Source organism: Callospermophilus lateralis, chromosome 2 (genome assembly GCF_048772815.1).
Source record: "Callospermophilus lateralis isolate mCalLat2 chromosome 2, mCalLat2.hap1, whole genome shotgun sequence".
NCBI lineage: Eukaryota > Metazoa > Chordata > Mammalia > Rodentia > Sciuridae > Callospermophilus > Callospermophilus lateralis.
In genome coordinates this window covers 32,852,790-32,878,322 of record NC_135306.1, presented here as the reverse complement: position 1 = coordinate 32,878,322, position 25,533 = coordinate 32,852,790, and the positions used below count along the sequence as shown (strand labels likewise).

General features: G+C 50.0%; 1 protein-coding gene across 1 annotated transcript in view; it reads right to left on the bottom strand.

The window, feature by feature from the left end:
* The window catches only part of Gabbr2 (gamma-aminobutyric acid type B receptor subunit 2), a 352,972-nt gene that overhangs the window by 152,758 nt on the left and 174,681 nt on the right, over positions 1-25,533 (bottom strand). Inside the window, exons 4-5 of the mRNA XM_076843252.2 lie at positions 16,727-16,828; positions 394-459 (exon numbers count right to left, since the gene is read on the bottom strand). Coding sequence (XP_076699367.1) covers positions 394-459; positions 16,727-16,828 — 168 coding nt within the window. The remainder of the gene's footprint in view (positions 1-393; positions 460-16,726; positions 16,829-25,533) is intronic.

Here is a 25,533-nt window from a genome sequence, read left to right as displayed (position 1 = left end):
AAGAGGGACCTGATCACTTGTCACACACCAGCCAACCATAAAGGATTTGAGGTGAGACAATGAAGGACTGATGGTCTGTCCTGGACTTAGCTCTGAGCCCTGCTTGCAGGACCAGGCAGGCTGAGTCACTCACACCTGTGCAGACAGCTGGGCCTCCCTGTGCAGGACACAGAGCAGGCCCAGCAAAGCACAGCCAGGCTGAAAGCTGAGAAGGGGCTGAATGGCTTCAGCAGGGGGCACTGATGCTTCAGGCTGGGAGATGTGGGTAGGGCTCTGAGCCTGGGGGGCTCCCTGAAAAGAGGAAGCATCAGTGAGCACCAGGCTTCAGCTCCCCAATCCTCGCCCCAGCTGTGACACCCAGTGGGGACACAAGGGCTTGGTCACTTTACTTACACAACAGAACACTTTTGCTGCCATATTCTGGTCAAACTGGCCAAGGATGATCCGCACATCATTGCCCTGTAAAGAGAAGGACACACATGTGAGAGCCAGCGGGTGACAGGCATGGCCCGGGGCTTAAGGCCACAGGCAGGACACATTCCTATACCCCAGGCAGCACCCCCATCCCTCCCAGCCTGGTCCCCAGCTCCTGCAGGAATCCTCCCTGGTCTGGGGCAGCCAGGGGCAGGACTGCATCCAAAGCAGATGACTCTGAAGAGCCTGGGGTACAGGCCATGCCTGGAGGGTGCTTCCTCCCTTCCACACAGGGAAACTGAGGCCAGAGGAGGGGAAAACACAAGACTCCAGTCAATCACACTCCCCCATTGTGTTCTAGACTTTTCTATCTTTTCAACAACCAACCAGCCCCTCAGGGCACTCTTAGAGCCCCCAGAGGTTCCTGGTTAGAGGTCCCAGAGGCTCTCCATGATTGTTCAAATCTCAGCTCCTTTTCCTGTCCCACCTTCAGTTTCCTCATCCAGAAGAGGGGGGATAATGGTGGAACTTACCTGACAGGATTTTGCTGGCGGGACTGAGTGAGATAACAACCCTCATGATGTGTTTACCACATAGCAAGTGCCCATAGGGACTGGAAAGCCTTAGTATTTGAGAATTTTCCCCAGCCCACCTTCATTTCTAAGGTAAATCTGTACTTGGAAGCTCCATAAATGGGATACTAGTGATCTCAATGTGGTTAACAGGTGCATAATGTACAACAACCCTTGTAGCTCATTCACTCAACAAACATGTAACAAGTGGCTGCCTGAGGGTCCCTCCTGGGTCAAGTTAATGGGTCTTACATCACTTTCTGGGGACTGGGATGTAGGCCCTGACCCATAGAGATTAGGCCAAAGAAAGATGGGCTGGGCATGAGGCCTGGCCTCCACTCAGCGCCAGGAGGCCCAGCAGCCAGGAGGCCCAGCAGCCAAGAGGCCCAGTCCAACAGGAGATGTCATTCTCCTGCGGGTCTCTACCCCCTCCAGCAGGCCTCAGGCCCTTTGATGCACCAAGAAGGGAAACATGCCTTTAAAGATCAGTTTTTAGCATCTTTCGAAATTGGAAAGTGCTGACTAGGAAGCCATCTTACTCATCGTGTGCTTGTGCAAAATAAAAAAGGCCTGCATTCTAAAACCATCCTTCGTTTGCAAGCAAGAATGGAAAGAGAGAGAGAGGAAAAAAAAAAAAAAAACTCGCTCTGAAAGGACTTTAAAGGATCCTTAACAGAGCAGTTGAAGGAAAGCAGGCCTTTGTCTGCAATGCTATAAAAAGTTCCAAGCTGCTTCCGATCATGGACAGACTCCCAGGCACACTGCTTGTTGGTTGAAATCTTCTGGCCTTTCTTGCTGCTAATAGTATGTGTCCATCCATCCAGCCAGCCAGCCCAATATTTAATGAGTATCTACTTTGTGCCAAGCCCTGTGTTGCTCAACATGGTATGGCAGAAAGAGCTTATTAGAATTCAGAGTCAAGAGAGATCTGGGCTCAAATCCCAGCTCCGCCACTAACTAGCTGCACACCCTTGGTCCTGATCACCTGGAGCCGCAGTTTCATCTCAGAAGCAGGGATGGTCCTTCCTGACATGCTGGTGTAGGAGGCATGATAATGACACCTCAGCTCCTCCCTAAATGCTGTTGTTCTTCTGAGAGCTCTTTCCTCCCCCAGCTCTCCCCGGGGAGCCTCATTCATGACCCCAGCCACAAATGCCCTGTCTGTTCTGTGAATTCTCAAATCTCAGTCCCCAGCCCAGACTCTTGTTCAGCTGCCCCGGGACACCTTGGGATCCTCCCAGCGCCTCCAGCACACGCCTGAAGCTGAACTCATGATCCCTCCCAGCAAGCCCCTTCCTCTCCTCTATTTTCCATCTCTGGGAACCGTACTGCCACTCACCCGAGTTGGGAACCTGAGAGTCACCTGAGGTTCACTCTTCTTCACCTCCAAAGCCAGAACCTTCACCAGGGGCCTGGTGTTTCTGTCTGCTCACTATCTTCAGAATCAACTCTGTCCCCCAGCCCCGATACCCTGGTTTAGTCATGGTCCTTCCTTCTTTCTTTTGTGGACAGCTGGACCTCACCTTTGGTCCTGCCTAGCCACCCAGTCTCTACATCTACAGGGCAGATGTAGGAGTCATGCCTAGATCCAAATCTGACTATGAAGTCTTTTTATGGCTCCCGAAGTTTACAGATCAAACCTGGAGCTCAGGATTCTTTACCACGTGACTCCTGCCCACTTCTCCCTCACATTTCTCACTCCTCTTCAAGGCAGTAAAAATGAACTACCAGCAGTTTTTCCCAAAATGCCTGCAATTCATCCATCCATTCATTCCTATTCTGTTCCCTCCTTCTTTCTGTAAGCTCAACCGTTCAGTGACTTTCCTCCCCTCAACATGCTCTGCCTGCATGGCTGCTCCCCACCCTGCCTGCCTCCCCTCGAGCTTCCCTAATCTGAGAAGCTGTCTCTGTCCCATTGGGCTTAGATGCCATTTCCTCCTCTGTGGGCCAGGGGCACCCATGCTTCTCTCCATCACATTTCCCTCTGAGACCAAGGGGACTCATCTCTGGTCCCCAGCTTGCAGCATACGACATGACACCCATGTCAGTAAATATGCCTCAAATGCAAGGTGCAGTGAGGAGTGCCATGTGCAGCATGGAATGCCATCCTTGTCCCCACGGGTCACTCAGCGGGCAGGAGGCTTTATTGTTGCTGCACTAGTATCCTGCTGGTCCCAGGTCCTGGGACTGACTGGGCTCACCATGTCCACTTCTCAAATGAACCAAGGGACCCATATCTTCATGGCTGACTGCTGACCACCTGCTGACAAATAACCAGCTCTGTCACTCGAGGACCATTTAGAATCTCTGCTGCCATGACAACCATGTTGCAAAGACCACCTGGTTCTACGCGCCAGGCTGTTAGGTATGCATGGGGCCCAAGGGATCACCCATCTAGCAAGCGCCTTCCCAGAGAAGCCAAAGGCTTTCTCTAAAGCTGAACTGCATCCCAAGTCCAGGCTCTTACTTTGTTGACCCGGGCCCTTAGAGGTTCTGAGGCCAGATGGTGCCTGAGGCAGGAAGCTGTTCAAGCCCTCTCTGTTTCTGGAGGGCAAGTGGTGGGACCCAGAAGCTGCCAAACCTGAGAGAGGAGGGGCCTGAGAGGGAGGAGGGGCCTGAGAGGGAAGAGGGGCCTGAGAGGGAGGAGGGGCCTGTGAGGGAGGAGGGGGCCTGAGAGGGAGGAGGGGCCTGAGTTCGAGGAGGGGCGTGTGAGGGAGGAGGGGCCTGGGTGGAAGGAGGGGCCTGGGTAGGAGGAGGGGCCTGTGAGGGAGGAGGGGGCCTGAGAGGGAGAAGGAGCCTGAGAGGGAGAAGAGGTCTGAGTGGGAGGAGGGGCCTGAGAGGGAGGAGAGGTCTGAGTGGAAGGAGGGGCCTGAAAGGGAGAAGGGGCCTGTGAAGGAGGAGAGGCTTGAGTGGAAGGAGAGGCCTGAGAGGGAGGAGGACCCTGGGAGGGAGGAGGAACCTGAAAGGGAAAAGGGCCCTGTGAAGGAGGAGGGGCCTGAGTGGGAGGAGAGGCCTGAGAGGGAAGAGGGCCCTGTGAAGGAGGAGGGGCCTTTGAGGGAGGAGGGGCCTGAGTGGAAGGAGGGACCTGAGAGGGAGGAGGGGCCTGTGAGGGAGGAGAGGTCTGAGTGGAAGGAAGGGTCTGAGAGGGAGGAGGGGCCTGTGAGGGAGGAGAGGTCTGAGTGGAAGGAAGATCCTGAGAGGGAGGAGGGGTCTGTGAGGGAGGAGGGGCCTGGAAGGGAGGAGGGGCCTGTGAGGAAAGAGGGGTCTGAAAGAGAAGAGGGCCTGAGTGGAAGAAGAGGCCTAAGTGGAAGGAGGGGCCTGAGAGGGAGGAGGGGCCTGTGAAGGAGGAGGGGCCTGTGAGGGAGGAGAGGTCTGAGTGGAAGGAAGGGTCTGAGAAGGAGGAGGGGCCTGAGAGGGAGGAGGGGTCTCTGAGGGAGGAGGGGCCTGTGAGGAAAGAGGGGTCTATGAGGGAAGAGGGGTCTGAAAGGGAAGAGGGGGCCCCCAGTGAAAGGAGGGACCTGAGAGGAAGGAGAGGCCTGAGTGGAAGGAGGGGCCTGAGAGGGAGGAGGGGCCTGGGAGGGAGGAGGGGCCTCAGTGGGAGGAGAGACTTGTGAAGGACAGGCCTGAGTGGAAGAAGGGGCCAGAGAGGAAGAGGGCCCTGTAAGGGAGGAGGGGCCTGAGTGGGAGGAGGGGCCTGAGAGGGAGGAAGGGCCTGTGAGGGAGGAGGGGCCTGTGAGGGAAGAGGGGTCTGTGTGGGAAGAGGGGTCTGAAAGGGAAGAGGCCCCCCAGTGGAAGGAGGGACCTGAGAGGAAGGAGAGGCCTGAGTGGAAGGAGGGGCCTGAGAGGGAGGAGGGCTCTGTGAGAGAGGAGGGGCCTGTGAGGGAGGAGGGGCCTGAGAGCTAGGAGGGCCCTGTGAGGGAGGAGGGCCCTGTGAGGGAGGAGGGCCCTGTGAGGGAGGAGGGGCCTGTGAGGGAGGAGGCTCCTAGTGCAGTGTGAGCCTGGGATCCAAGAGGGGTAGTGGGCAAAGGGGGATAAGAGCAATCAGGTCCTGGGGGGACCTTTTTAGAGCAGCATGAAGAGTTCAGGATACCCAGACATGGATGTGTGCATCCTGGGGCAAGAGGAGGTGTCTGAGAGTGGGGAAGCACTCTGGAACTTACGAGAAGATTTGGGGTGGGGAAAAGAATTTAGGGAATAGCCATAGTTTTTACAAACATATGTGTGCGCAGAAGTTCCACGTCACACTTTTCACTGTTGACTAGCTTGTATCTTTCCCTGAAAGTCCAGAGAATGGAAAGAGAAACTTGGGGTCAGCCATGGTCCCTGACTCTGGCCAAAAAGCCTACCTACCTGGCAGGGCAAGCAAGTTCACTCTCCCAACAAAGCCCAGGGCAGTTTTAGGAGTTCTGTGGGTGGGGAGGGGAGGCAGGAAGTCCTGAGGATGGTTCACAGAGCAGGGCTCTGCTGGGACAGACAGGGGACTTGTCTGGGACAGGGTATGGAAACTTCTAGGCCTTCATGGACTTGGTTCTACAGAGGCAATGAAGGCAGATGACTGGGTGAGACAGATGACAACTCCTTCCCAGATGTTTGGTCTTGGTAGACCAGGGACAGAGACCTCTGTTCACACCCAAAAGGGGGCAAGACTGGAAGGAAACAGCGGTGGGGGTGGGGCCTGGAGACAGGGAGGGATGCCCAGCCCCAGACCTCCCACGAAAGAAGGGTAGGACTTGTGAGGCAGAAAGGTCCACTGAGTTCTCTCTGGAGAGGAGCCCAAGGTGGCCCAGACCTCCGGTTGGTGACCTTTCCTCTTTAATGGCTCCTTCTCATTCATTGTCTGGAGCTCCCTTCATTTCTAGGATGCTTACAGGGACCTAAAATATTCTCTCTCTTTCTCTCTCTCACATACACAGAAAGGAAGACCCAAGTAAGCACGTGTGTGTGGGGAGAATTCCAGAGTCTTTCTGGCTGGTGTGTTAAGCAGTCTGTCAGCCCCACCTTGGGAGGGGCACTATTATTAAGCCTACTTTGAAGAAACTGAGGCCTAAAGAATTAGGCCTTTTCACAGATGCAGTGGACCCCTCCTCCAGGGTGGTATGCCACCCCAGCTGTAGTGGGGGGGGGCTGTTGGTAGCTCCAGCCCTTCTTTGAGAGGTGCTCTAGACTAAGGGGGGCCTTCCTGGCCCTGGGAGACCATGCCAATGTCCACACCCTGTGGGCAGCTGCTAAGGACTGTTCCACAGATAGAAGACCTAGTGTCCTTGCTGAAAGGCAAGACCAGCCCCCTGGGGTGCCTATGCCCCAGAGATCCCTATAGAGCCAGGTAAAACTGGTCTCCAGCCAGGACAGCCCTGACCTGTTGACTTAGCTCCCCTCCCACATCCTCCTGCTCCCCTCCCTCAATGAAGCACTTTTATAGGAGTCCCAGCCTCTGTTTCTAGGGACTTCAACCTAAGCTTCCAGGTGATACAGATAGGAAGTGACCTGGGCCCCAGATTGATGTGGCCCCAAGAACCTCAGGGCTTGGCCACTGCCCCCTCCCAATTGCCTCCCAGGCAGAGAAAGTGAAGCCCACTATCCTAAGCTGCTGGAGCTCGGCATCCAGTCTGCAGCTTAGCATCCAGTCTGCAGCAAGGACTCATGAAGAAAAGGTGGAGCAGATCTTGAAGTGAAAGAATGTGAACAGCACATGCAGCCCTAAGTCACTAAAATATCTGGTGTGCACTGAGAAGAGCAGGAGGGCAGAAGCTAGGAAGGTGGGGACCAGTCCTTGCACCACGGGGTGTGGCATCCTAGAGGGAAGGCTGCTGACCCCTGGCTTATCTGGAGACTCCTACCACCCACACCTCTGTCTCAGCCCACTGTCCATCACACCCTGGTTTCTCAAGGACCCTCCCATGAGGCTTCGTCTCACAGACCTGCTGAGCTGTTGAGACCATACAGAACCATGCAGGAGGCACTGCAAGCTCTGGGCGGTGGCTTAGAGGCTGGCCACCATGTGAACTAGAAGGTGACTGGGAGGCACTGGCCAGGACTGCCCCATGGTCTGCCTGTAGACCTGGGAAGCTCAAGGGGGTTCACCTAGATATTCCTTCCAATGTCCTCCTGAAAGACTGATTCAACACCCAGAATGAACACTCTCTTTTCTTGAACCCAAATTAATCTTTCTTGGACGTTCCCACCACCCCAAACGTCTAAAGGCTCAGTATTTGCTATACAGAAAGGGCGTGGAGGGGAGGGGCCCACTCCAGCCTGCAGGCACAGAACGGAATTTCCTTCAAGTTTATTATTGTTTCTTGAAAATTTATCTATGTTTAGCAGTCTAAGAATGTATCTGTCTTAAGATAAAAATAATACCTTTTTTCCTCCACCATTCTAAGCAAAACTGGCCTGTGGGGACAATGTTCCATGTTTATTTTGTAGCTTTGTGTCTCCTTGGGGTGCTTGTGTGAGTTAGTTACCGAGGTCAGCATGGGCTCTGGGCTGCTAGATGTGTGTGGGTGGCGATTCCCATAGGGACTCTCCCATCTGCTTGGAGAAGAGGGTGACAATTCCCACCAGGACTTTTCTGGTCAGTGGGAGGAGGGAGCATATGATTCCTACAAGGACCCTCCCTTGAGGCAAAGGTGAGGTGAGTTCCCCTCGGCCTGTCTTTATGGTCTTCTTGCAACAGGCAGCATGGTGTCCTCCACAAATCCCCAGAGCCTGTGAGGATGCCGTATTGTACCACAGGGGAACTCATGTTACAGGTGGCATTACAGTCACTGATTTTTAATATAGGGAGGTTATGTTGGCACAATGTAATCACAAGGGTCTTTAAAAGTGGAAGAGTTGATCCAGGCATGGTGGTGCATGCCTGTAATCCCAGCAGCTTGGGAGGCTGAGGCAGAAGGATGGTGAGTTCAAAGCCAGCCTCAGCAAAAGCGAGGCTCTAAGCAACTCAGTGAGACCCTGTCTCTAAATAAAATACAAAATAGAGCTGGGGATGTGACTTGATGGTCCAGTGCCCCTGAGTACAATCCCCAGTACTCCCCCTCAAAAAAAAAAAGTGGAAGAGTTGGACCCAGGGACACGGTATAAGAAGGGCTCAGCTGACAACTGGTGGCTTTCAAGTCAGAGGAAGGGGCCACTTGCAGGATTCCAAGTTGCCTCTGGAAGCTGGAAAATGCAAGGAAATGAACTGCCTTCCCAGAGCCTCCAGAAAGCACCCATCCCTGATGATGCCTTGATCTCAGCCTGCTGAGGCTGGTGTTGGGCCTCTGGTCTCCAGGACAGTGAGACAGACCTGTGCGGTTTGCAGTTACTCCATTACTCCAGCTGCCCAGGAGCTGGATGCACCTCCCTCTCCAGCAGGACCTGACCCTGGACAGATTCTGCTGCCCTTTCCTCTCCACTTGGGTTCCAGGATCCTCTCTATCACTGCTGACCAACTGGGCTGATTTTCTGGTCAAAGCCGTGTCCTTATTGTGCCATTCGAGCCATAAGAATCCCAGTGATACTGGCAGCGAATTGGGCTTTTTGGTGACTCACTCAAAAAGAAAAATGATGCACCTCTGAGTGGTAGAGGCAGTTTTCCTTATCCCTTCTTTTCAGAGTGGAAAGGTTGGCTCCATTTTCCTGGTCCCATGATGACATTCTGGAGCTCAAACACGGCTCAGGTAGCAAAAGGAATTTAAGGGCTTTCTATCCAGCCTGGGTCTTTCTGCCTGCCCTTCCTAGGCACACCTGTCCACCGAGGGTCAGTGTGTAAGCTGCAAAGCTACCTCATTCCTGTTTTATTGCCAAGAAGGCCTAGGAAGAAGGGGTTATTTTAAATTTTTGATCTATGGACAAACTCCTGAGATGTCCAGAGGCTAACTGAGGATGGGGTGGGCATGAAGCAGGAGCCTGCTGTGGGGGTTCAGAGTCAGTCTGCAGCTCCAGAGCAGGCCTGCCATCTCAGCCCATGCACTTATCCACTGTGTGGCCTTGGGAAAGTTGTTAAACTTGCCTGAGCTTCGGTTTCTCTATGTATAAAGTGGAGATAGCAGTACCTTCCTTTAGGACAGATGGTGGCAAACATTTCTATAAAGGGCCGGGTAGAAAATACTTCAAGTTTCACAGGCCATAGAATCTTTGTTGCAGATACTCAGTTCTGCTGCTGTAGTACAAAAGCAGCCAAAATCAATGTGGTCAATGAATGTGTTCCAATAAAACTTTATTTGTAAAACCAAATGGTGGGCCCCATTTGGCCCATGAACCATCATTTGCTGACGGCTATTGTAGAGTTATCATGAGGATTAAATGAATTAATAAATCTTCAGGAAAAAAGCAAAGGCTAAAAGTGTCATTCGTTGTTGTTGAAGCATCTGTGAGGGCAGGAGAATACACAGATAAGAAGGGAAAGAGAGAAAAGCTTTGGGCTCCTCCCTCCTCTGGTAAATGCATCTTCAAAATGGGAGTTCTGTGGGCTCAGAGAGCATACACAAATTGCTCACAATCTCCCAGCTTTGCTTCATGTCCCAAAGCACAGGTTTTTAAAGGCTTTTGTTGTTAGTTTAATATATTCATTAAAAGATAGGGAATCCCGTAGCTTTCTAACCTTGAGTTCCATAATTTTATTGTTGAGTGTTCTTTTTCTGTTCCACTGTTTCCCAGGTTTCCAATAGAACATCCACCAGCCTGTGAGAGCCACACTCTGCACATAGGGACCCTCACACAGCCCTGCTCCATGAATGTTCTAGGGTCTTTGAACAGAGGACACTGAGGCAGGGATAGGACTTGAACCCAGGGTCCACTTGATGCAAAAGCCCCTGTGCTGAATTTCGGTTTGGGATAATGAGGAAAGTCTGGAAGTGGAAAATAAAGGGGTTGTACTTAATGTCACTGAATTGAGTGAGTGTTTTGTTAAAAATGGTTAAAAGGAGCCAAGTGTAGTGGTGCATGCCTAGAATTCCGCAATTTAGGAGGCTGAGGCAGGAGGATTGCAAGTTTAGCCTGGGCAACTTAGCAAGATCTTGTCTCAAAATAAAATTTTAAAAAAGGACTAAGGGTATAGAATAGTACTTCTTATGCTATAGGAACAAAGCAAAAACAAAAACAAAACCACAAAAATGAAAAGAATGTGACTACTGTCAATCAGGGGTACTACTACTAAAGATGGGCGAGGGTGCTGGGGCTGGGAGTGGGTGGGGAAGGGTTCTTGTATCTAACAAAGCTCTCTGACTCAATGGTGTCTACCTCAAGATTCTGTAAGGCATTCATTTGGTCAGTGTGGGTTTTGAATCAGTGTTTTATTTTCTAATAGCATTTTGGGATAGGGAGAGGGCCACCAGGGGTTGAATTCAGGGGCACTTGACCACGGAGCCATAACCCCAGCCCTATTTTGTATTTTATTTAGAGATAGGATCTCTCTGAGTTGCTTAATGCCTCACCATGGCTGAGGCTGGCTTTAAACTTGTGATCCTCCTGCCTCAGCCTCCCAAGCTGCTGGGATTATAGGCATGCGCTACTGCACCCGACTCTAATAGCATTTTTTAAAAAATCCTATTCTTTCCACAAAAGTATTTAGCCTCCACAAACCTGCACTGACCTGGGGAAATTGCCCCTCACGTCTCTGTTCCAGAAATAAGGGCCTATGGATGCCTGGGTCTGAAATAATGACCTACCAAAACAATCAAAAATGAAAATACTAGTGGGGGATGGGGGCCACTTCAGGAAAGGAAGACGAAGCAAGCAAATCCGGCAGAGGGAAGTCCCCAACCTGGAGCTCATACCACAGGCCCAGTTCTTGGCCTCTGCAGGGGGTGCTTCCCAGCCCTGCCTGGCAACAGATCCTACAGCCCCTGGTTTAGGACCGGCTTAGAATGAGGTCAAATGCTTGGGGCTTCCTGCACAAAGATGGTTTTATTTCCTGACTTTTTTAATATGAACTTTGATACCTATCTGTAAATCAGTCTTTTTAATATCAGTATTCAGGTCTTCTGTGTTCTGACTGATTTTTGCCTGGGTGTCCAAGTCTGAGGCAGAGATGTGATGTCCCCCAACACTATTGTGTTCCTGCCAAATCCTCTTTGTATTTCCAACAGGCTTTTCTTTATTTATTTCAGCGAGAAGTAATGGTCTCTGAGCCTATTATTCTCACAGCAGGGGGTATCCTTATCTATAGAAAAGGACTCTCCTTAATCCTGCTGAATGCCTGTACCTTGGTTTCTTTTTGGTCCCTTATGAACAGGAGTCTCACCGCACTGTGATTTGTTCAATAGACTTTTACCTAACCTTTGACCTTTAACCTCTGTGCATCACCTATTTTGTCTGTTGTAAAAAGTTTTTCAAAATGCTGAGGGGCTGGGGCTGGGGCTCAGCGGTAATGCACTTGCCTGGTATGAGTGAGGTACTAGCTTTGATTCTCAACACTGCATGTAAATAAACAAAATAAAGATTTATCAATAATTTAAAAAAATTTTTTAAATAAATCAAGTAAAATAAAATTCAAGATTACTGGGCTTATTTTAAATAATTTGTAATCTGAAAGCTCTTGCTTTTTAATAATGTGTTTGGCCTATTTGAATTTCTGATCAGAATCACTATATTTAGTCTGCAATTATCTGTTTTAAGTTTACTGATTTTCACGTGTGCTGTTTTTCAATACATAGATTGAATATTCTTTGCTTTTATCTTCATTATTTCAAAAGCTTCTGGTTCTGTTTACTTGACAGTATATTTACTGTCACATCATTCAAAATGCTCCTTAGCTTATGTTTCTCTTATTATGTTTTTGTTTTAGTTTAAATTTTTGCTGAGCTGGGGATGGAACCCAGGGCCATGTGTTAGTTAGCTGCGCCCCAGCTCCTTCTCTAATTAGGAAGCTCATGAACAAATGGTCTCTTTGGGGGTCCCTCTCCTGGTTTAGACCAGGAGTCGAGCACCCATCTTTTTTTATTTACCTACTTGTTAGGTTCTGTAATATAATTTGGATTTTTATATCTCAGTTATTGTTATTACACTCTCAATTTTGGCTTCATCTCTAAAAATTATAGGTACCTTTTGCATCTGTATACACTTTTCTAACAGATAAGACAGTTCTTTTGCTCCGTGGTCCCTGCTTGGCCATTCCTTTCGTGACCCTGGCTATGAAATGTGCCATTGCTCTCAGCCGGCTGACATGAGCCTTGGGTTTAACCTCGAGAACAGCCTTCAATCTGGGACATCGCTGGTTTTTGCATCTTTTCTGGAAAGCCTTTTTTTTTTTTTTTCTGGGCTAGATATCTGTAGGATTTCCCCTTACAATTTCTATATCAAAACATTTGCCAAAATGTGTATAGATATGTCTCGTTTTGTCACCAATTCTGCTAGAATGCAGAGAGAGGTCAGCTAGTTTGTTCACATGGCCTTCGCTTTTCTATATAAAATTGTTGACTGTGTAGTTTTTAAATGGTCAAATATTCATGATCCCACCTAACAGGTCTGTCTTCAGCCCCCTTAAGTTTGTTTCCTATAAAAAATAAATTTCTTCTTTGAGGATACACTTCGATTTATAGAAAAATGGCTCATCCAGTTTTCTCTACTCTTAGCCATCTCATGTAACATGGTACCCATGTTACAATGAATGAACCAGCATTCATGCATCGTTATTAGCTCAAGCCCATCTTTTAATCAAATTTCCTTAGTTGTTTTTTTTTTCTTCTTCCTCTCATGTCTTTTGCTGGTCCTGGATCCATCTGGGATACTGTGAATATTAGTTGATGTGCCTCCTTAGCCTCCTCTTGGCTCTGACAGCCCCGACTTTTTGACAACTTAGACAGCATAGAGGACAGCTGGCCAGGTGTTTTGTAGACTAGCTTTCCACTAGAATCTGCTGGTGCTTTTCTCATGCTAGACTGCAGCCGTGGCCTTGGGAGAGGAAGGGTAGAGTGTGCTATTGTCATCCTGTCACATCAAGGGTGCTGCTGACATGCCCTATCATTGTCGATGTTGACCTTGAGGTCTGAGATAGTGTGAGTCAGGTTCCTTTGCAGTAGATTCTCCTTTTTATACTGTGCTCTTTGGAAGGAAGTAGCAAGAAGTGGGTAGTTATAGCTTGATTCCTTGGAGAATGAGGACTCTTTTAAGTCTCTTGGAATTCTATTGTAGACATTTTTCTATTCTCTTCCAGTTATTTGTCAATTATACAAGCATGGGCTTGTGGATATTTGGTTTATACTTTGAGTTATATTCCAATTCTTCCCTCCTTCATTGGTCAGGTGTCCCAGCCTTGGCCTTTGGCAGCACCTTAGTTGGCCCTTGTGCTCCCTTTGACGTAGCCCACTGGGGCGCATTGCAGTTGAGCCCTGCCCCACTTCCTGATGCCACGAGATGCTCCAGCATCATCTTGCAGCCGTCCTGCCCCACAGGGTCAGTCATTTCTCTAAGTAGCCCTGGTTCTTCTTACCGGGGATTAGAAATTAAACTCTGGGGGCTGGGTGTGCTTGCTGCTCCTGGGCTGCCTATTTTGTTTTTGATCTTGGTTCTGTTCTGCGTGTCCTGGTTCCCCCTTAGGATCTCCCTTCTCCAGTATCCATAACTGTATTTTTTCTCTCATTGGATTGATCTCTTTGGCCATTTCCTCTGAACGTGGGGAAGGCATCTCGAGTTCGTCCTCCACATTATTGATTTTGATTTTTCCTGGCATTCGCTCCGCTCTCTGCGGCCTTCGATGCAGACTCCTGTTCTGCTATCTGATACCTCCTTTCTTCCTTGTCCTCTGTACCTCCTTCTCTAACTTACCCACAATGGATCTGAGACTTGCTTTTCTTTGGAGCTTTCCAGAACCAACTGCCTTTTCTCTGTTCCTGAGTATTCTGTCCATTCTGACTTAGCATTTCATTCAAGTGCACAACACAAATTGTTGAGCAAATTGGGTTTGGCTCCAGGGGATGAGAAATCAAACAGTGATCTATATAGACAAAAACTTCTGCTTCCTGGGGCTTCCCTTCTAATGGGAGGAGACAGGAGCTAAGCAGTGGGGCGGAATGGACGGCCTGTCAGAGGTTGTCGCAGGTTGAATTGTGTGCCCCCAAAAGATCCGTTGAAGTACTAACCCCAGGACCTCAGAATGTGACCTTATTTGAAAACAAGGTGACTGCAGATGTGATGAGTTAGGTGAGGCCATACTGGAATGGGGTGGGCTCTTAATCCAACATGACAGGTGTCCTACTAAAAGGAGGAGGTGAAGAGATGGGAGGGGCGATGAGAAGCAGTTACTGGAGTCACACCTTTATGACCTAAGGACCCAGGGACACAGAAGCTAAGAGAAAGGTGTGGAGGAGCCCCAGAGAGGGCATGGCCCTGCCTGTCCCTGGTCTCTAGAACTGTGAGAGAATCAATCTGTGTTACTTTAAGGCCCCTAGTTTGTGGCACTTCCTTAGGACAGGCCCAGGAAACAAATACAGATGTCAACTCATGAAATGGAGAAAATGAGCAGAAAGGGGAAATGGGATCCTTGAAGAACAGGGATTTTAATTTAATGTAATTATTATTATTTTAGGGGGTAAAAGGGATTGAATTTAGGGGCACTTAATCACATCCCCAGCCCTTTTTATTTTGAGACAGGGTCTTGCTACATTGCTTTAGGATCTTGCTAAATGGCTAAGGCTGGCTTTGAACCTGACAATCCTCCTGTCTCGGCCTCCCAAGCTGTTGGAATTATAGGTGTGCGCCATCATGCTCAGCTAAGAATTTAAATAAAGAGTCAAAGGAGGCCTCTGGGAGGAGGGGACAAATGAACAGACTCAGGGAAGATACAAGGATCCATACCTGTGCCTTGGGGGACAGCCCTCCCCACAGAGGGGACCTCCATGCATTCTGTGCCTGCCCTGCCCTGGGACTTATATAATGTGGGAATCCTTTCTCAGAGCCATCATTCTCCAGGGGGGTGGGGACAGCCAGGCGGTGGCATCCCCAGACCTGGTTTGAATTCTAGCCCAATGCTTCCCACGGGGTGTCTTGGGGTAGGTAGTTCCTTAACCACTCTGACCCTCAAGTCCCCATCTGTGAAATGGATTACAAAGATTCCCTCTGTCAGGGGGTTTGGGGAGGCCTAGGAGAGGCAGTGAAGGTCAAGGGTGCTGCAAGGGGCTGGCCCTCCTCGGTGCTCTGAGAAACGGAAAGGCCGTTCATTTGGGCTGCCGTTTTCCTCTCATTATCGTCTCCTCTTTCTTTTGCAGCAGGTTGGTGGATGAGCAGAGCACCCAGATCCACCCCCAATTTCTTGCAGACTTTCAACTAGTACCTCTGCTCTATTCACAAAGGCCCTTTAAACTTGAAAGCCCTCAGAACTCCGCTGGGCCTCTGCAGCCAGGGAGCTATTTCAAGTGCTGCCCTGGAAGATGCCCTGCATGTAGCAGGAGAATGTCAGCACAGCGCAGGCCCCTCCTGCCACCACCGCCACCCAGCCCTGCATCCCGTAGGCCCCACACAGCCAACTGGACCCTCACACCCTACAGCCAGCCTGTGACACTGCAGGAGGGAGACTTTGGACAGATCCCACTCTACCCAACTGGCTGGCTGTGGGCCCTCCCCTGGTTGCTGTTTCCCCTCCTGCAGAGGCTCCCAGGGCTGACATATGACCCTCAGGCTCCATGTCCACCCTGGAGGAGGTGAACAATTGGTCCGTCTATGAACTGAGGGATTTGGAAGCAATGGCTTGAAACTGCTGTCTGCCCTGTCTGGTGAACCTGGGACTCCCCCAAGTCAGAAGGGTCACATCAGCAACAGGTGTCTGAGATCTCCAAACCAGCGACTTTACATGTGAACTCCAAGATCAGGCAGTTTTGCCTGTTTCTCTGTGAACCTCACAGCTTTCCACTGAGCTCAGGAGAAAAGACCCAGCTTCTTAGCTTGGTGGTCAAAGCTCCTGGGGACAGCCTGCAAACTCTATCCTGCTTCCTTCAACCTCTCCCTTGACCCTGCAGTCTGGAGTCCCCTCTGCTCCCAAGCATATGAGCACACCAACCTGTCCCCTGATCTATGTCCCCCATTCCTATCTACTCCTGCAGGTAAGGATCCTGCACATTCTGTGGCCTGGCTGGAATATTGTCCCTTCTTTGGAACTTCTCTGAACTCTCTCCCCAGGTGGGATGAGTCACTTCCTGCCTGTGTTCCCAGGTCCCTTTGTTCCAGTTTCCCCTGAGAGCTGCCTGTCTTCCTCACCATGCTGTGAGCAACCTGAGCACAAGAACAGGTTTGATGGTGTCCTTGAGCCCAGGAGAGGGTCTGGCACATGAAAGGTGTTTGAGAGAGTTTGTGGAACAGATGGACAGATGAAAGTTAGACATTTACTTATAACCATCGAAACTTCTAGTTGACCCTTTTTGTTCCTAGAGTGACTGTCCCAAGATGGGGGTCAGGAGTCTGGGCTTGCAGTCCTGACAATAATACTTCCTTGGGGTGGCTTTAGGCTGGAGTTCCTCGCTCTAAGCCATTTCAAAACAGAGATGATAATAACTTGTACCCTGCTCGTCCTGTGGCCAGGCTGATAGGGGAGATCACTGTCGAAGCTCTGCAGAGTGATGAACCTGGCAATGGGCATCCTTGGCTGGTGCTGGACACCAAGTAAGGGGGAAGCCCAGGGATACCAGCTCCAGGGAGCTTCTCCCAGGTCTGAGATGCTAAGTTGGCAAGAACTTGAGGCCCAGATCAAACCTGAGGCTCCTTCAAGATTTGGGAAACCCCAAGAGCAAGGCCACTGGCCTGTCACTCAGGCCGTGATCAGCTGCACCTACCTTAAGCTTTTTGACGCTGGTGCAGGGATCATTGGAGAAGCTCTCAGTGTCCGAAATCTCAATGTCCTCACCATACAGAACCCCGGTCAGGTCGTTCCTCACCTGTCAGCAAAGAGAAAACAGAGGTGGATATGCTGGCAGCCTCTGCAAGGGCCAGGGCAGGGGCTTGTTCTGGGGAAGTGACTTGAGTGGGCAAAGCAACTTTCTCCACTCCACTGACGATATGAAGGAATATCCACCCTGCAACCGACACACTGATAGGAGGAGGCCAGACAGGGACGCAGCCTGCTAAGGCTGCCATGGGGATTCCTGGGAGGTAAGGCTAGGAGAGGGCCTGGCCGGCCTCCCCCTCCACCTCACCCCATCTCCAAGTCAGGATACACAGTTGTGTCTTTATTTACATGTTTACATTTTGCATTATATATTAGCATTTGTTTGTGTGTGTGTGTGTGTGTGTGTGTGTGTGTGGTGTGTGTGTGTGTGTGAGAGAGAGAGAGAGAGAGAGAGAGAGAGATAGATAGATGCCGGATGAAACCAGGATGAACCAAGGCCTCACGCATGCTAAGCAAGTGCTTTACCACTGAGCCCCCTGATTTGTAATGACTTCACTTTTCTGGTAGATAGTCAAGACATTCAGAGAGACAGGGCAGAATAGAGGACAGCTATGTGCTTGGAAAGTAGAAGGCTCAAATTGCAGGGCCACAGAGCCAGCACGGGAGGACCTTAGGGAGTGGTGGGACTAGGGGTCACATGTCCTCTGAAGATCACAGCTGCCATTCTAGAACCCGGGCCTAGGATTGCACTCTTTTTGGAGGGAGAAATCAGAAATCTAGGCATTTGCAATATAAAATACCACATTTAAAATAATATTTTAAGAATTAAACTGAATAAACCTGAGTCTGTATTTGGCCCACAGCCACGGCTGTGCACCCTTAGACACTTAGCAAAGGAAACTGGGCTGTTTTAGGAGAAAAAACAGGTGGGGGTCAGGGGCCCAGCTTCTAGGTCCTGCCCTGTCATTGACTCTCTCAGGGTCTTGGCCCCTCTGTGTGACCTCCCCCACCACCGCTTCCCTGGGCCCCTGTTTCTTCTTGTAAGGTGAACCTTACCAACACTCTTGTCCACCCACATTAGGATTCTATTATCAAAAACAGAAACCAAAAGTGTTTGTGAGGATGTGGAGTAGGTGGGACCTTGTGACCTGCTACTGGGAATGTCCAGAGGCGCTGCTTTCGAGAAAACAGGGTGGCAGCTCCTTGGAAAGGAAACACAGAATCGCTGCAGTGTTATGGTTTGAATATGAGGCACCGACTTGAAGTTGTGTGTGATAATGCAGGCATGCGCAGAGGTGGAATGATGAGCTCATGAGAGCTGCAACCCCGTCAGTGGATGAATCCACTTGACAGATCAATAATTTGAATGGACTATTGGGTGGTAACTGTAGGTAGGTAGGTAGGTAAGGTGCCTGCAGGAAGCAGGCCCCTGAGGGGCAGGTCTTTGGGGTTGATATTTTATTCCTGATGAGTAGGGCTCTCTCTACTTTCTGCTTGCTATGTTCTCAGCTGCCTTCCACCTCCGTATCCTTCAGCCTATGATGTTCTGCCTCATCTTGGCCCAGAGCTATGGAGTTGAAACTCTGAAATCATGAGCCCAAATAACCTTTTTCTCTTCTAAGTTGTTCTTGTCAGGTCTTTTGTCACAGCGTGATACAAAGCTGATGAAAACACAGAGGGTCCATTTATGGGTATATGCCCTAAAACAGATAGCAGGGACTTGAACAGGTATTTGTACACACATGTTCTTCATGCATTATTCACAGTAGCCAAAAGGTAGAAATAACTGGAGTGTTTATGGATGGATGGAAATAAACAAATGGTGGTATACATATATAGTGAAGCATTGTTCAGTCTTAAAAAAATAATTAAATCCTGTTACATACTCCAACTTGGATGAACCTAGAAAAAAGGCAGAAACAAAAAGGCAACTATTGTATGGTTCCAATTATATGAAAGCATGAGGAATAGTCACAAACGACCTGGGGGGATGGGGACAGGAGGGAGAGGAGAGCTGGTGTTAAACAGCTACAAAATTTCAGTTTGGGATGATGAAAAAGTTCTGGAGCTGGATAATGATGATCGTTGCATAACAATGTCAATGAACTTGAGAGGACTGTACACTTACAAATGCTCAAAAATGGTAAATTATATATTATGCATATTTTACCACAATAAAAAAAGTTCTTCTTATTTCAACAGTCAGCAGATCCTTCTCATACATATATCAAAGTGTTTTGAATAGCCTGGCCCTAAATGTCACTGGTCACCAGGAAGCCACCGCCAAGGAGGGGGTACAAAGGGGATGTCAGTGGGAGCTGCCATATTCTCTTTCTTTCAAGATCTACGAAGCAAACGGAGCCAAATGTGAACATTTATTAATTCCAGCTAGTAGTCCCTGGGTGCTTATTTTATTCTGTGCTTTTCTGAATGCTTGAAGTACTTTTTGATAAATGTTTTGTAAAAAGAAACTGCCACCGTGAGAGTGAACCTTGTCCATCTGCGGTTTCTACCTCTACTTTGATGGAAGACTGGGAACTAGTTTATTGTTCTTATTATTTTTAAGTTAACTTTGTCATTAGAGTTGATTTCTGTTGCTTGGATCCTTTTCGGATGCAGGTGGGGGTCCCAAGACCCGTTTTCTACCCTGAGGGTGTGGCGGAGCAACTGAACCTGCAGCACGCATGCGCATGCCCAGCAGGCGGCACCGCGCAGGCGCAGTCAAGCCCAGGCGCTCCACCTGCCTGGCGCCCACAGGGAAGGAAAGTATTGAGCTTCTCTTGAGTCTCAGTTTTTTCAGCTGAAAAATGGAGACACTGTAGCAAGTAACTCACAGGTTGGTCCAAGACCCAGCGGAGACCCTGTAGAATGGCTTTGGAAATCCTAAAGCTCTACACGCTGATTTGGAAGTCAGAATAATCATTTCCAGGCGGTCGTCAGGCATCCGGCTGTCGGTGGCCTGGGGTGCCCATGTGAGTGCGTTGGTGGGTGCGCAGCGGCTGTGTTGTGGATGTGGTAGAGTGGCATATTTTACAGGCCATCAGGACTCAAAACAAATACACAAAAAGCACTCTAGAGGCCGTCTCATCCCGCCCCTAATTTCACAGTTGAGGAAACTGAGGGGTGACTCCCCGTCCAGCGCTCTTCCCACGCTCCCAGGCTGGCTCTTCTGGACCCTGCCAGATGTGGAGGGTTCTGAGGCCCAGTGAGCCGGAACAGGTCAGAACAGATGGTCAGCACAATCAGCCACTCACCGCCCATCATTTTAGCACTGAGGGTCTGCCTCAGCTTGAATATTTATTTTAATGGACATTTTAGGGAAAACAAATGGAGGACATCGGCAATAAATGGCATTTTAAAATAACCAACGCATGGGAAAGAAATAATGTAACTGATCTTCATCACTAGGGAAATCCACACCCCCCCCCCCCATTTGGATATAAGAATCCCTCAGTGAGATAATGGAAGACTGAGTCAACTTGCAAAAACCTAGTTCTTTTGGAACTGCAGGACTCTCTTTGTTTAATGGAGCCAATGTCTTATAGCAGTTTTCCATTGAAGATCCAAAGGCAAGAATGTTAACATTTGAGCTCAGACTTCAAACTCTAGGGAAAGGCCAACATTTTGTAAGAAAACAAGAGCCAAGAAGAATCAGGGAAAGCCAGGAGCTGTGGGCACAGCCCTGCCCTGGCTGAGCAAAGCGAGCACACCAGGTCATCTCTGCATCTGCACCACACCTCCCTCGGCTCAGTCAGGCAGTAGGTGAGGAGGTTGACAGGGAGCTGTCACTCCAATGAAGTCATCCCAATGGCCTCATTCTTCCAGCTGACTGGATGCATCTACACACTGGCCATGGGGACACACAGCTAGGCTTTCCCCATGCTCCAGCGGCATAGCCAGGAGCGAGGGTTTGGAGGAGGAAGGGGAAGGTAGAGAGGGAGGTGGAGAGCAACGGCCTCAGGAAATGGGTGGAGGGGTGAAAGGACCATTGGAAGAACGTCCTCACTCAGCATAAATGAGTCTTTGTGGTCCACGTTAAGCCTAGTGCGTGTCCCATCTGTCAGGGAGGCGGGTCAGCATGCCAGAGCAGGCCACAGTGCTGTTTCACCTGTAAAGTCCCCAGCTCTGAAGCCTGCAGCTCGCCATTGAATGCACTGCTCCATGATGCTGGCACTGTGTGAGGTGGTATTAAGGCCTCTAATGTTGAGCAATACTATTTACTCATTGTCCTGGATCTTTAGTAAGGGTGAGAGACATTAATCAAATGGCTTCCCTGGTGAATGTATCAGTATCCACCAAGATAAAGGCTCTTGAGCTCAGGGCCATGCTTCTGGCAGAGGCTGTACTAGATTCAGACCCAGGCCAAGAGGTAGAACAGGGCAAAGGATTCCAGCCTGACAAACCGCATGTGCAAAGGTCCTGTGTCAGAAGCTGGTAGGGAAGCTAAGCAATTTCACACTTGGGTTAAAGCAGATCCTAAAAGAGGGGTTGTGAGGAGATAATGGAATGAAATGAGAAATGAGAGGTGAACAGGGGCAGACCAGTTAGACCTCACAATTCATATTGTAGATTCTGGTGTTGATCTTAAGTACAATGGAGAGCCACTATGAGTTGTCAAGTGAAGGGGGTACATGATCAGAGCCTGTTTTGAAATGGTAACTCAGGCTTCTAGGACTGATGGAGGACAGGGGCATGGAGAGAGCAGGGAGGCAGTGACAGGAAGGCTACAAAAGTCTTCTGAGAGAGATTCTGGAAGCTGGATGAAGAGAGGTTGGTAGAGTAGCAAGAATTGCATTCAGGGTAACTCATAAGCTGTATCCGTCTTCCACTGCTGCGTAATAAATTATTCCAAAACTTAGCAGCTTGAAACAAATCTCTCTTGTCGCCCAGTTTCCATGGATGAGGAATGGAAGAGTGGCTCAATGCAAAGTGGCTTGGGCACAAGCTCTTCCCTGAGGCTGTGGGAAGATGCTGGCCAGGGCCCCCCATCCCCCACCCGGTTGCCTGAAGACTGCTGGGCTGCCTCTGGGAATCACCTGGGGATGCCCTGGAGCCTCCTCAACCTCTGACTGAACCCATCAGAGTCTCGGGACAGGACCCAGGTGCTAGTGGTCCTAGATCTCTCCAGGTGATTCCCATGTGCAACAGAACTATGACAGGGGGTGGGGTGGGGCAGCCTGCCTCAACATCCAAGTCACCTGGCCCCACCTTCTCCAGATCCAGGGCACCATCTTTCCTTTGCAGCTGGGACTCCTCTGCCCTCTCCTGCCCCACCCAATGGGGCACCTCATCTTGAATCCAAGGTCCTTCAACTCCTGGCCCTTAGGATCCAGAGTGAGTCCCAGCTATGTCCGAAGGAAGAATGGAGAAGAACAGGAGAGAGAAGGTAGGAAAGGGAGGAGAGAGTAGCCAAATATTATTATAGCTACAAGTGACCACATCCAGGCCACATGTCTAGGGCAGGAAAGATTCCAATGAGCAAGTGAAGCTCAGAGTCAGTGACCTGAGGCTGCGGGGAGCATCAGACCCTGAGACACTCAGGCTTCTGTGGCCAGCAGTTCCCCAGACACCTTCCCTAACCAGGCCACTGTGCCAGCTGAGGAATCATCCAGAAAGGCCAAGATTCCAGTGAAGATGGAGAGAACCAGGACTGTGCCAAATGCACTTTACAACTCTTTGAAAATTCTAATTAGGTTACAAGATGAACTTGAGAGCAGCGCGATTCCCAGCTCTCCTATGGAAGCCTAGGTAACCTACTTTGTCATTCAAATGCACTGGCTATATATAGCCTTGGATTGTGCAAATGTCACTCCTCTTACCTGACTAAAGCGTGTAATTATAGATTTACTTCTATTCATTCATGAAATGTGTCTTCACTTGATTAAATAGTTCATTCAAGTAAAATCCATTAAAATATGGAACGTGTTAAAATGTCGCTCGTTAGAGGCAGAGGGCACCGATGTCGTTAAGATGCTAATTAGGATAAACAGGCATTTGAAACACTCAAATCTTTGAATAATTCAGGTCACTTTTACTGGGCCTGGAGCTCCCCAGGAACCACCATTAATTTAAACTAATTAAAAAATTAGCCTGGAGAAGAGAAGACCAAGGCAGGAAGTGATGGCTGACTTCAAACATGGAAGAGCTGTCATGGGGGAGAGGAGGGGCGTGGCTCTGGGCATCCTCGTGGCAGTGGGGGAACCAACAGGTAGATGGCTCCGGAAAGCATATTTTGGCCCAAAGAGAGGAAACAAACAAACAAAATCTTTGTGAGAATGGAGAAGGGACCTTGTTAGGGAGTGAGTTCCCCGTCATCAGAAATGTGCAAGCAGGAGCTGGTTGGGATACTGTGGAGGGGCTTCCTTTTTCTTCACCAATGCCTGTGGTTCTAGGAGAGCATTTAGAAATCTCATCTGTCCATATTCTGTGCTTTTTTAAATTTAAAAGTATTGAAGCACCCCTGCACAGCCCTGGGGGGTTTCAAAGATTTGGGTCACCAGCTTAAATTCTTGTAGAAACTTCTCCTTGTGGTGGTATTTCCACTTTTCCAAACCTGATGAGCACTTGTTGAGGAGGGTTCTCCTTTAAAAAAAAAAAATAGAGCCACCTAATTTTCGGATTTCTACAGGTAAGTTAGCTCTTAATAACCTATGATCAGAGCTGAATGTAAGTGAAAAAAAATTTTTTTAAAGGGCAAGTACAAAGTGAACATGTGTTAGCTCTCCTACCCACGGGCAATTCCCGTGGGTAGACAGGCAGCTTGGTTTGCTGCCATCTGCACGTGTGTGACCCCTGTGTGTGCACAGTGCAGAGCCAGCCGTTGAATGGTGACCCCAAAAGACTGTCCAAGTCCTAACCCTCAGAACCTGTCAGCGTGACCTGATTTGGAAAAAGGGTCCTTGCAGATGTAATGAATTTGCAGATCTCCAGATGAGCTCATCCTGGAAAAATCCAACGTCGTGTCCTTATGGGAAAAGGCAAAGGGAGATTCAGGGGCTCTCTCCTGGAGCCTTCAGAGAGGGCAGGGCTCTGCTTGCTTCTTGATTTAGGACCTCTGTCCTCCAGAGCTGGGAAAGAGCAGATTTCTGTTGTTTGAAGCTCCCCAGTTTGCAGCCACAGGAAACCAGCACACCTGAGGCCTCCCGGATGCTGGTTGTTCCCTGAGCCAAACTCCATTCCCATGGAGAAGCCCTGGCTTCCATCAGCGTAGACCAAAGGGAGGCCCAGTTTCCCTCTGCTGGATGGCACTGCACGTCTGTCCTGAAGAAACATGGCTTTTCTTGCCTCCCTGGTTATCAAGAGCAGAGACACAAACAGAGGATGCTGAGCTGCAGTGACCTGGAGATGGAAGCCAGGGATGAGCCGCTGTCCTCTGGGGGCCTCCCGAGCTGGGCTCAGGAGTCCAGACCCTGACATACAGCTGGCTGTGGCACTGGGACAGTGGTCTCATCCCTCCAGCACCAGCATGTGAGCTCCAGGACTCAAGGACTTTGTTTGGCTTGCAGGACCCCAGATGGTGCCTGGCATCTGGGAAGTCTCCAAACTACTGGAGACGGTTGAGCAGGAAGGAGCACAAGCCCAGGTGCACTGTACCTGTCCACCCTTAGATGTGGGAGGCTGGTGTCCTGAGCCTGGAGGGCTCATGAGGACTTGAGCCCAGCTTGCAGGGACACGAGGCGGCAGCGTCCCAGGGCTGGCTGCTGGCTGCAACCTGAAGGCAGCCTGGGGCATAGCGACTGCACTGGCTGGACGTCCATCAAGGCCCCAGGGAAGTGGGGAGCTGCAGAGTGCTGTCGTCCTCTGTAGGCACCCTTGTGGGGACACACAGGGGCTGGGAGCAACTGGAGTTCCCTGGGATTCTGCCTCCCTCACTGTGGCCCAGGGAGATGGACCTGTGGCCTGAGTCCTGCCTAGCCGTTCACACTGAGCCCTATGACAGCTTCCTTCCTGCTGTGGGTATCCAGCTATCCCACATGGCATATGGGAGCAGGGACCCTACTGGAAGTAACAGGCCCCCATGTCCCCCAACATGCCAGTCCCCCACTCTCCATATGGCAGCTCTTTGTCAGGAGGGCAGAAAGCCCAGGGGCCATGATCTCCTCTTCCCTGGCCCCCACTTGCTCCTTGGGGTCCATTTCCCAGAACCCCTACTGTAGTGGGAGACACCCTGGATCCAATTGCAGGGGCTCAGATGGTGACTGGAGGCAGCCGGAGCTGCTTTGGTTTTCGGCTTCCTCTCCCACTGGCCAGACTTGCACAGTGTTAGAAATTCCAGAGTCACCAGTGGGGTAGACAGAGTGCCCCCCTAACTCACTCACATCCCAGTCCCTAGACTGGGTCACTTTCCCTAGAAAGGGTTTTGCAGATGGGTTTACGTTAAGGATCCTGAGGTGGGAAACCACCTTGGATTATCCAGAAGGCCCAGTGCAACCTGAGGGTCTTCACAAGGGGCAGGGAAGTCGGGGAGTCAGACACTGAGGTGAGACAGAAATAGGCATCACATCTGTTGATCATCTGGGGATGTGCTGCTGCAGCTCTGCAGGTGGAGGAAGGGGCCTGCAGCCCAGAACTGTGGGCGGCCTGCAGAGCTGGAAGAGCAACATTCTCCCCTGCAGTCTCCAGAAGGAACCAGACCTTGATTTTAACCCAGAGATTTTGAACTTTTGACTAAGACTGTAAGACAAAAAACACATGTGGGTGTAATGGAACGTCTCCCATTAATACACCTAAGACAAAAACGACAAGTTCATGATG